The sequence below is a fragment of the Thalia democratica genome, chromosome 7 (assembly GCF_965202585.1).
Source record: "Thalia democratica chromosome 7, ktThaDemo2.hap1.1, whole genome shotgun sequence".
NCBI lineage: Eukaryota > Metazoa > Chordata > Thaliacea > Salpida > Salpidae > Thalia > Thalia democratica.
Window position 1 is genome coordinate 29,902,465 of NC_139171.1, and position 12,277 is coordinate 29,914,741.

Genomic DNA, 12,277 nt, shown 5'->3' on the forward strand with positions numbered 1-12,277 from the left:
TGTATTAAGGGTTATAAGTAGAATTCAAAATGTTTTTAAAGTGTATTTTTGTCTCTTAAAACGTAAAATTTTATTTATACTTAATTTTTCTATAAAATTCTCATCAAACCATCTTTTATAAATATTTTGATATTTTCATACAAAAAATTGATCTATATATGACGTTTAAACGACGTTTTATTGTTTATTTAATATACAAAATGTACTAAATACCATTGTTTTTATTGAAACTGATTAAAATATAACGCTTTTAGGTTTTCTTATTTTTTCTGAGTTTTAACATAAAAATTTAATCACTGATGATTATTTTATTTTTTTTTACCCAAAAGTACGTTTCTTTTAATTGTTTATTTTAAAATTCACGTAAATTTGGTTTTTTATAGGTAATTTTTAGAAAATTTATTAATACTTAGTAGTTTATAAAAACACTAATTAAATTATTAAGAACTAACTGTTTTATGTTATATTACTTAAACTTATTATTTTTCAAGTTAATTTAGTACATCAAAGTTAACAATATTTTATAAACAGTATGTTTGCTCTTTTAATGTTATTGCATCATTTTGTACCTGGTTTCGTAATAATTTAAAAAATTTAAAACTTTTTTATCTTCTTTAGCACTACAAATTTTAAACAAATCAGCGACGCATTGGTGGAATATTCAGCAGGTGTACTTATTTTTAAAATAAATTTGAATATTATTGAAAATAAAGCTAAAAATTCCTGTGTATTGAAACAAAGTTTGCGCACATATAAAGTTAAGCATAACCAAAGTTAAATTATGTTACAAGCTCAAGAATATCTAGTCCTGAACAAGACCTGAAAGGAACAGTGGTGTGTGACCCAATAACCAAAAGGTTTTTGTGCACCAGGTCCTAGGATCTAAATATATAGAGTGATTTTTTTGTTGCTCAATAAAGTAATAGTCTAACTTACTTGTTAATACCCCTGAGAGTTTTTTTTTTTACTCTTCAATTAAACAGGGTGACAATTTAGGTTTGGCAAACTACTTTGAGTAATCTGATGGTGTAGGAGTCCTTAAATAATTTCAAATTTGAAAGCTCTCTGATTTGACCTTGGAAAAATAAATTTTTAGAATATCTAGTGGTTGGCAAATACACAAGTTGAATAAAAATTAAAACTTCAGAAAATAAACCTGAAAATTTATATTTTTTGAAATGAAACCTAGAATTTACAACAGTTTTTACATTTAAAATAATGAAATTTACATTAGATAAGAAGCAATTATTATATTATACACAAAAAGTTATGTATTTTTTACAATTGTATTTACTATATAATTTATTTGATTACTTACAATTAATTTTATACTGTTAAATACAATTTTTGACCTTACATATAACAGAGTTGCCACTTTACCTGGAAATCTGGAAAAACCTAGAATTTGACAATTTAGGCAAAAAAACCTGGAAAAACCTGTAATTTTTAACAATTTAACATTTTAAGTAGTAAAATTTCAATTTGACACAAACAATCTATAATATAAAACAAAATTATTTAAATACAAAACACATTTAAAGTAGCTTTACAGCATTTTTAAATGTGTTTAAAACAGTTTTTTTACCTTAAATTTAACATTAAACTAAAAATACACCCAAAATGTGTATATTTAAAAACCTGGAGGAAATTTTGAAAACCTGGAAAAAAAATTGAAAAAACAAGTGGCATGCCTGATTTATTTTTTTTTAAAGAGACAAGGGAATATGTATTTTAAAAGACAAGGAAAAATTCAAATACCTGAGAAATAAATTTCAAAAACTAGTTGCTACTCAGTTAAAAACCTCAGAATATCTAGTTTAGTTTTTTAATTTCAAAACTAAAAAACATCTAGTGTTAGTTTCAAATTTTTACTCAATTAGACCTTTTTATTCTTTGTTACAAACCTAGTTTAAAATTATAAAAACTTATATTAACTTTAATAAATTTAAAAATTTGTACACTTAATTTGAAAAAATCAAGTTTATATTAAGTTTTTTTTTGCAAAATAACATGTTATTTTTAATTTTTATATGTATCATTTTAAATTTACTGATTGAACATTAGTTTTTATCTTTTACTACAGTTTGTTTTTACAAGTTCAACTTTAAAACTATGGCTAGATCAGTTAAACACAAACCCTAATGTGTTGCAACCCTAATTTTAATTAATTTTTTAATAAATACCTTGACAATTCTTAAGTACTTTATATATATATATATATATAAAACTAACAAATCTAACTTTTAGTTAACTTAACTTTACATCATGAAAACAAACAGCCCTTTGCAACTGACCTATGAAAACTTTGTTGAAATTTACGGGAAATTGTTGGAAAGCAATGGCGTGCCAAGCAAAGTGTGGCAAACCTTGTTTCAAAAACTGTCTGATGAGGTTTTTATTTGATTATAAAATAATTTTACAACTATTTTGTATACTGATTTAGTTTACTTTGGTTTTAAACTGCAATTTGAAGTTATTTTTGTTGATTTGAATATTTTAAACTGTATAACTATTTAAAGTTGTGTGTTGAGTTTTTTGTTATAAAATATAAGAGATTCTTCATAGCAGTTTTTAGCCAATCACAATTTTAGCAAAGTTTATCTGTAGTCAAAAAAGGCTGTCAGCTGCTTATATTAGTTGCATTGTTTATAACTATTGTAAATTTTTTACTATAAGTACTAATGTTAAACTATTGTTATTATCTATGTATTATTTGCTTATCTTTTTAGGTTTTTGATGCTGGTGACTACTTCATGCTGACAAGGGGTGATGATGAAAAGCTCGTATCAGTTTGCAGCAGGGAAGACGGGTACAAACAAGGAGATGATTCAGTGTTTCTTGTAGATCATGCTGTCACTTACCAGTCTTCTGATGTCAGAAAACTGCTTGATGATCCACGTTAGAACTTAAAATTAATACAATTAGAGTGCCTTTGAAGTTGTTTATAAATATTTGATATTTTTGTTGGCACTGTTACTTGTAGTATGATATGATTTAATAAATAAAAGCTGTATGTATTGTATTTATTTCAACTTACATTACTTTGAACTTCTGTTTTTTCAATTCATTAAAAAGCATCACTTTTAAATTAAAATTATAAGAAATAAGCATTTAAGCAAATTCTTCATTGAAATAATTGTTAAAAAAAATCACACTAAATTTATTATACTATAACAATTTTGGCCATAAGGGGGCAAATTTATCTATTTTAAAGTTCTGAATTGTAAATATTAGATATTTATAGTATACAATGTTTATAATTAGTTTTTGATATATAATGGGTCTTAACTTTGTTGCCTTTAAACCAAAAAGTATGCAGTAAACTTTATTGTAAAATTTTCGAACTCAAATATGTACTAGAAAAAGTTCATTACAAATTTACCCAAATGTATATCTCACTATAAATTTTATGTTTTTAGTTACTTTACTCATTTCTAGAAAATGTTTTGGCAAGGTTGAAAAAAAAAACTACTGTAGCATTTCAATAAAAATTTATTTGGTTTATGTAAATATATAATTAAGAAAAATACTTCAGATAAAAAATCTTATTATTTGAACCTCTCTCTATTATTTGAAAAAGATTAGATATAGAGAAAGTTTAAAAACTACTAGATAAAAAAATGTATGACAATATCAATTTTTAATGAGACAGCATTGTTTTACTACTTTTTTTTTGTTCTTCAATAAGAAATTTCTTAAGTTATCTAATACTTTGATCATTTGAAAACAGCTGGTAATATTAATATGCAGTTTAAGATCATTTGGTAAAAAAAAGACTGTCTCACCTCCTATAGTCCAAACATTATAATTTTTAGAAAAAACAATTTAAGTTTAAACATTAGGAAAAGTATTAAATTACAAAAAGATAATTTTCTTGAATATTTGAGGTATCTAATGCGAAAAAAAGGTATTTTTTTAAATATCTAATATAATTGACAATTGAATAGCAGGATCCATAGGTTTGTAATGAAATTTCTTACAAAAAAAAAAACCATATTGAAACGTTAATTAGCATTTGTATAGTCATTAAAAAATAACTTATTGTTTATATTTTTAGCTTTTATAACAGGACTAATGTTAATTTTTTGTGTAGTTAATATCTTGACCTATTCAGTCATAATTCAATGCTTTCTTAGAATAAGCTTATATATATAATTAAACTATTACTCTCCTTCAATTTTATTTAGTTGGTAATAGCACAAAAACAAAACTTGAAATATATATTGCTTCCATCACCACTTATTTCATTTAAATTTTTATATTACTGATGGAAATTTTTATAATTTTATCATAGAACAAAAAGTACTAACGATTTAAAGTATTAAAAACTTCAATGAGAATTATCATTTATACCAAAGTCATAATATTAATTTGATTGTAAATAACAGACTTTAATCATTTTACTTGTAATGAAGTAACCTTTTACACTCAGTTTTTTAGATTAAATACTAGTTTTTGTTATTTTATTTATTACTGAAGTAACATATTTAAATAAGCTATCAATTTCGTATTTTCTAATTTAACAACATAATTTAATTTTAATTGATAAAAATAAGTATAATTTTTGGCGTTTAGTTTAATTCAACCAAGTTTAGTATACTTTGTGGTCACTTTTTCTTTTATTTATATAGTTTGCCTTTAGATTTTCAACTTATTTGGTTTTTTAAGTATGTTTCATTATAAAATAGCTATCTGTTTTATAATAACGAACAATTGTTAACGTTTTGTTAACAAGCATTTAAATTTGTATTTTGAATAGTTATCTGTTTTATTTAAATTCTAAGAACCTTTAACTTAAGTATACTTGGTAGTTTTCCCTTGTGCATACTGAAAAGAAAAATTCCACTTAAAATAATGCAGAATAGTAATGTATTGTTTTTTACTATTATACTGTGTTTATTAAGCTGAACAGAAAATATTATATTTGTTAAAAGCTGATATTAACAACAATGGGACCAATACATTTTCAATATATACTATGATTTTAAATATAAACATTTACTTGAAAAGTTTTTAATTTTTTGTAAAACATTAGTGTAAAAAATATATAATACATGTATTTTTAGTAACTATTTCAAACTTAACAATAAATAAAAGAAGATAATAAAATCAAATTTTTATAATGCTTCAAATGACTTATACTGATCAAATCTTTATTGTTTTTAACTTTAATTAAAAAAAAAATGTTTTTAAGAAATTCGGGTACGTGTAGCTTCTATAATAAATTATTCTGATGATATTAGCAATGTAGACCAGATAATAAAACAGATGTGGAAATATAACCAAACATACTCCATACCTGACAAAGTTTGTTTTTTATACTGACGTATTTAGGAGTTTTATTAGTATAAAAAGATAAATTAAATATATTATAATTACATGTACAAACATAAAAAAAAAGTACTTTTTAATCTAAAATACTGTAACTTGTTTCAATGAATAATTCAATAGTTTACAGCAATTGTCTCCAACTAATATGCTTTAAATAAGTTATTTTAAGCTATTAGTACAAAAAAACTACTTGTTTTACCAACATATTTCATTAAACTAATTCACAGGACAACATACAAACCCCGCTGTGGTACTTACTTGACGAGTTCGGTTCGGCAATCTACCATTCGGACGAACCAAACGTGAAAATGGTTCCATTTTATTACCATCCTCTGCAATCAAGCGTTACTGTCATGTGGCTGGTGAAAGACATGGATTACGCAGGTGTTTTGTCGTGTGTGTTTCAGTTATTGATAGTTACAGTGGTTGAACATACATTACATGTCATTTAAGGCTATGTAGTATGTAACTTTGTGTTTTTAATTTTACACTCTAAAGCCCATTTCACGAGGTTTTGCTGGTTTTTTTTATCGGTATGATAATTTTGCAGTTGTATATAGTAGTTAGTTTTCCAATTTGTGATAGAATACTACTACGCAAGTATTCAATTTTAATGTGTGTATTTTAGTTTTTAGTAGTAATGATGATTAACAGTAAGATTATTTACATATTACTTAAAACTTGGTAAGAAGTGGACTTATTATTTTACTGCTGTGTTTATTTTACAAGATTATACTAACATGGTATTGTTATCTGGCATGATAAATCTGATAATAACTAAGTATTTTTGTTGTAGTTAGTTTTATAATTTGTGGTCAGGTCGTAGACCGACTCATTTAAAGTTATAAATTTCACACTTTGGTTCATGGTTTTGATCAAATTTTAACTTTCGAGTAATTCTCAACAGAGCCTCTAGTGAGAGATTTCGCACCGACAACTCCAGTGGATACGGCGCTGGATGTTGACTTGGAGTTGTTGAGAAAATGCAAGCTGTCTCCTTGGATCAAGCCGGATCTCACCAACGTTTCATCGACTCCCGCCGTTCAAAAGGAGAAAAATTTCCAAGTTTGTAGTAATCGCTTGTTTTCTGATTGTCTTTTCATCAACTAAAACTATTTGTTTGTTTTTTATTTTTGAAGTGCACAGCAACCTTGTTTCACATACTTTCTTTGTACTTAGAAGATTCACTGCTTTAATATACTGTTTATTAAATTTAAATTCTCTCAAAATTTAAGAAGTTATTCAGGTTTCGGAAGGTGCAAACTATAAAAAGTTAGATTTTTAATACAAGCTTTACTTAAATATATATATTAAATTTTATGAATATACTAGATTTTTAAAGAAGTAAGATTTTTAAAAATAGAGTTTAAAAAATAAGTATAAAAACAATTATCATTTAAAACTAACCATAGCTTAAAAATATAGGTTAAGGATTTAATTTTGTCTATTAAGTAGGACTTGTAGTCCATGCTATAATATTTCATAAAAGAGCAGTTAAAATTAAATAAAAAATAATTTTTCATACGACCACAAGCAAAATAGAAATGAATTTTTATTTTATTGAAAATATTTCTTTTATGTATTTTATTGTTTATTTAGAACAGTTTGTTGTTTATTTTAATTTTGTTATAAAATTCTCTACGCTACATCTCATTAGAGGGTAGATGTCTAAATTGCACCAGCGTGCAAAATTGCACGAGGGGACAAAATTGCACGAGGGGACAAAATTGCAGGAGTGGACAAAATTGCACGAAGGGCCACTTTTGCACAAAGACAACTTTGCACGGGTTAATTTTTATTTATTTTAATTTTTTAGTTATTTTATTATATTTATTAATTTTTTAAAGTTCCCTTTTATTATAACTGTTACCCCTAACCCTTACTCTCGGTCGGTAAGTTGTTTTTATTTTTTTGTTATTTTTATTTTTTTACATTTTTTTTAGTTTTTTTTTCTTAATATTTTTTAAATTTTATTTTACTACTACTGTTACCCTAGCCTTACCCTTGGTCTGTAGCTTATTTTTAGTTGTTTTTTTATTTTTATTTTTACTATCATTGTTTCCCCTAAACCTTACCCTCGGTCAGTAACTTTTTTTTTTCATTTTTCTTATTAAATTATTTTTTACTCTGTTGCAAAAATGTAACTTGTGCGAAATTGACCCTTGGTGCAGAATCATCTTCATGCAATTTTGTTCTCGTTCACTTTTGTCCCCTCGTGCAATTTAGACCCATTCCCCTCAAACGAATATATTACAAATTCCTGATCGTTTATTTTTCGAAGAAACGACGAAACGTCTACAGAAACTTTTTATTTGATTCAGGACCGCATGTCGAACGAAACGCTTCCAAGCCCATTACACGTCGTTTGCGAGTTGAAAGACAAGAAAACTTACAAGGTTTACTACGAGGGAAACCAGCCGGGCGTGACTGATGACGTCACGTTCCAAACTGTCGATGACGTCAACGATGCTGATGTCGTTTGGCAGATGAAAACTTTCAGAGATTTCAAGTTTCTATTGAGTATTATATTTATATATGCTATTAAACTTAAATCATTTGTTTCAAATATTTTTTGTTTTAGTTGGTGAACTTATATTTTATTTTGTTATTAAATGGAGAAAATTGTTTTAAGTGCTTAATTTGTTTTTAAACTAAATAATTATTTTATTTTAATTTTAATTAACTTAAATTATTGATTTTATTTTTTTATATAGATAATTACCTGGTTATGGTTATCAATTATTATTTACTTAATTTTTACTTCAGAAAGCAAAATAAAAATTTCAATGTTATCATATAAAAATTTCAAAACAGTTACTGATAACCAAATAAATGATCAGGAAATGGAGTGAAGAGCACCCTGACAAACTGATAAATCAGTTTCCATGCGAACACCTCATGATTAACAAGGACTTCTTCGCTGCCATGGCAATCAAGTATTCACAAGATAATTCAGGTTCATTGTTTAGTTCATTAAGAAAACACTTTCTAATCTTTGTACTGATAGCTAAACCATAAAAGAAGTATTTGATGATATAAGTATTTAGAAAAAAATGTTATATTTTCAACATTAATTTTTTATTTTATTTTTACGACCAAGACTTATGTTTTATATTATTTATATTATATCTTTAGTTTTTAACCAAAATTAAGTCAATATAAGTTAAATTCACTAGAAAATGTAATTTTAAATAGTTTACTAAATTTAAAACTTTTCAATTACTCTTACATGTTATCGAGTTTAATCAAAATACATAAACAAAATAAGATCAACCCAAACCTATAAAACGAGCCAAACTTTTAAAGACTGTTACCAAATTAAAATTAATTAAAATTTATACAACTTTACAAAGTTTCTCTAATATAAAATATGGATCTAATTAAAATACTTTTTATTTCAGTGCCAAGATGGTTGCCACTCACGTTCAACCTCCACAGCGAACTGCCTGAATTTCTCTCCTACAACCAGCAATGTGATGGTGAGGAGAAAGTGTGGATAGTGAAACCGTGGAACCTGGCGAGAGGGTTGCAAATTGAAATATGCCACAATGTCGATCACGTGGTCAGGTTGAGAGAAACTGCCACCCCGAAAGTAAATTGCAATATTTGTTTTTTTATCTTCTGACACACATACTGTGCCGAGTTTTATTAAAACTTACACAAAATTTTTGTTGGTTAAATACAGTTTTGCATTTTGATCTTCTGGTGAAAATATAAACAAACAGCTTTTTATATGAAAATACTAATTTGTAGTATTTTAATTTGTGAAAAGTAATTTTAAACACGATATTTGCATTCAAACTTACCCATACTTTAGTGTTTATAACATGTTGTGTTTCAATTAATCACTGTCTAAATATGTTGAACTGAGTGTTTGATTTAGTAAAAACACCCAGGACTCGAATAACTTTTCAGTGAAAACGTTTGAAACATCAAACAGGTGGTGTGTGAGTACATTGAGAGGCCGGTGTTGTACCGCAGAAGCGACATAGATTGCAATGTGAAGTTCACGATGAGGATATACGTTTGTTTGAAATCTGTCGCCCCGTTGAAGGTGTTCGCTTCCAAACTCATCAGAATGCACTTCGCCAACAAGTCAGTAAAGTGTATGAGGATTTAAATGAGTTTTTCATATAAAATAAGTTACTTACAAAATATAATGCAAGTAGCCTCATTTACAATTTTAATAAAAACAGATAAACTCTCTTGAAGTTGAGTGAATTAATATGACTTAGTAGTCAAAGTTACTCATTAAATATTTTTTTCAACGCAGCTTTAGCTAAATGAGTTTTACTGTTTATTCTATGAAGTTTCACTAACAATTGAGATACAAACATTTATGGTAAATAAAAAAAATGTCTTTCTCAACAAAAAAAAATTTCATTAACTTATTATGACGTAAGTAATTATACCGAGCATCTTTTTAGTAATTTTGTCTATATAATTTTTTAATAGTTAATGTTATGTTTAGTTATGTTTAAATTTAGTTTACTTTAAAAAAAGTTATTCAAAGCGTCATAATCACGAACTGCATTATTTAAAAAAAAAACAATAATATTTTTTGCCTTTTATAAATAAAACAAACTTAACAATCAAACTATGACGTCACACAGGGATTATGAAACGTCAAATTACGACGAATACGACCGTCACTTCACCGTGATGAACTATTTCGAAGGTGGCAAGCACTTGAGGGAGATTGGAATCGATGAGTTCGTACCCAACTTTCACGAGCAGTACCCGGGTGAAAAGTGGCAACACGTGGTGGTTAGTGGGGCGGTAGAGAGCTGTAAACTTTTTAAATTTTTATGTTCAGCAGAGATAAGTGATTTTAGCCGATTAACTTATATTACCAAACTTTTTAAAATATGCAAGTTGATTATTAAGGGTTTAAGAAGAATAATTTAGAACAAAAAGTTATAAATTTTTAATTAGCTGTAAACTAATGTTGTTTTGGTACTAGGACTTCATTTTCGATAAAAAAAACATTTGTATAAGTTTGTTAAATATTTTTAAGTATTTTAAAAATCATAAATTTAAGAATACAATAATTGATAAAAAATTATGTGGAATAAAACAATCGCGTTTATACTAAATTTATTCTAAAAAAAATTTGAATAACTATTATATCAACTTTATTGAAATTTTCAGGACGAGACGTACAAATGCGTGAGTGAGTTCATGCACGCGTCGACCAATGAAATGCCTCCGTACGGCATCGGCCACTACTCCAACTCGAGAGCATTGTACGGGTTCGACGTACTTCTCAAGTGGAAAGACTCTACTGAAGGTTTTGAACATTTATTTGTTTTGAAAAGTACTTCATTTCTGTTAAGATTTGATATTGTTTTTTACCTGTTCTAAATAATTGCTATGGCTTGAGATATATTTTTACTTTGTTTAGCGCTTAATTTTTTTTCATGTACTTTTGTAAAGATAACATACTTTTACTTAAGTTATTCTAATTGAATAGTATTTGTTGAAACTACAAAATAGTCTGCGTGTTGATATTAAAAAACTAATTGAGTACAATTTTGCTCGCGTGCTCACCACTCAAATTTGATCTTATTGTTAAACATCACACTTTTTCAGCACCATCTTGTGAGAGCAACATCCAGCCGATGCTGCTGGAATGCAACTTCATACCCGACTGCACGCAGACGTGCAAGACTGACCCCGACTTCATGAACAAAATATTCGGCTTCTTGTTCACCGACAAACCCGCACAAGAATGCGACCTCGTCGATATTTCATGCTTGTGATTTTCATTGGTTAAGTGGACCGGGGAATCTAATTTTAATTGTATCTTTCCCTTGACACAACGTTTAGAATAATCGATCATTTTATTATCACCCCTTTTCTAGTTAATTACCCATTAAAGGGTATTTTTTTTGCCCTTTTTAGAGAACCCTGGCTTAGACCATCAGTTTACAGCTATAAGTATAGAATATGTTTTTAGTCAATCTTGATTTTATGTTTTGAGGTGTTTAGCAGTAACTTTGTTTACTAACAATGTCTAAAGTTTTAATCGTGTGTATTTTTAATATTTTTTGATTTTAACCTTTAGCACAGAGAAAAAAAAGTTCAACAGTTTTTTTCTAAAGAATGATATTTTAATTATTTGAGAGATTTCTCCACTTATCTTCCAAATATGATCTTATTTTAGAGAACTATAGAAAAATCGCTTTTATCTTTTTTACTTACTACATGTTAGAAAATTAAAGTTAGGAAAAACAAAAATGGTGTCATTTTTATTTTACTAGAATTTATGTTAAGTTGTTACTATTCACTTTAAAGTTTAGAACACTTTTCGTTTAATAATTATTTTATTCAGAATTTTTGCTTATGTTTACACTTATAGATATTTCCATCTTTTGTATGCTTTATTTTTATAAAGTTTCAAAATAATATAAAGTTAAAGAGAATCACAATAAATACTTCAACCTATTGCTTAAAGTTTAATATTTTCTAATCAATATAAGACTTGCAGTGTCCAAAATGTTTGTGTATTTATTTTTGATATCTTCGTAAAACAAGATATTAACACATAACGAACAATATTTTATACACAATTTACTTGGCTACAAATACAACCAATAAAATGATTTATTAAATTATCCAAAATCACTAAAGCTTAAGTTTGTACAACTAATTACTAATAGTTATTAATTTTCGATGGTGATGTCAAGCTTTACTTTAAATTGTTGAAAATTAACATATATAAAAATATATCGCATAACGATATTTGACTTTCCAATTTTTTCATTCTTGTTTATTTAAGAAAATTAAAAGTTTTAACATTGGTTTTAATTAATTTGATATCAGATAATTTATCAGCTATATTATAAACAATTTTTTTTAATTGAAATAGAAAACGTAGATTAGAAAAGTGCTAAATAACATGTAGATATATAATAAAACTTGATTTTAAAATAGTTACCAATTA

General features: G+C 26.4%; 1 protein-coding gene across 1 annotated transcript; it reads left to right on the forward strand.

Annotated features, from left to right (window-relative positions):
• Positions 1 to 2,247: 2,247 nt before the first annotated feature.
• Positions 2,248 to 11,407, forward strand: LOC145840548 (tubulin--tyrosine ligase-like protein 12). The gene is made up of 12 exons (XM_082947847.1): positions 2,248 to 2,391; positions 2,730 to 2,898; positions 5,195 to 5,307; positions 5,559 to 5,715; positions 6,239 to 6,396; positions 7,653 to 7,840; positions 8,172 to 8,287; positions 8,733 to 8,923; positions 9,272 to 9,426; positions 9,945 to 10,098; positions 10,483 to 10,621; positions 10,924 to 11,407. Exons 1-12 carry the CDS (start codon positions 2,266 to 2,268, stop codon positions 11,091 to 11,093), a joined length of 1,836 nt encoding a protein of 611 aa, XP_082803973.1. The 5' UTR covers positions 2,248 to 2,265; the 3' UTR covers positions 11,094 to 11,407.
• The last annotated feature ends 870 nt before the right edge of the window (positions 11,408 to 12,277 follow it).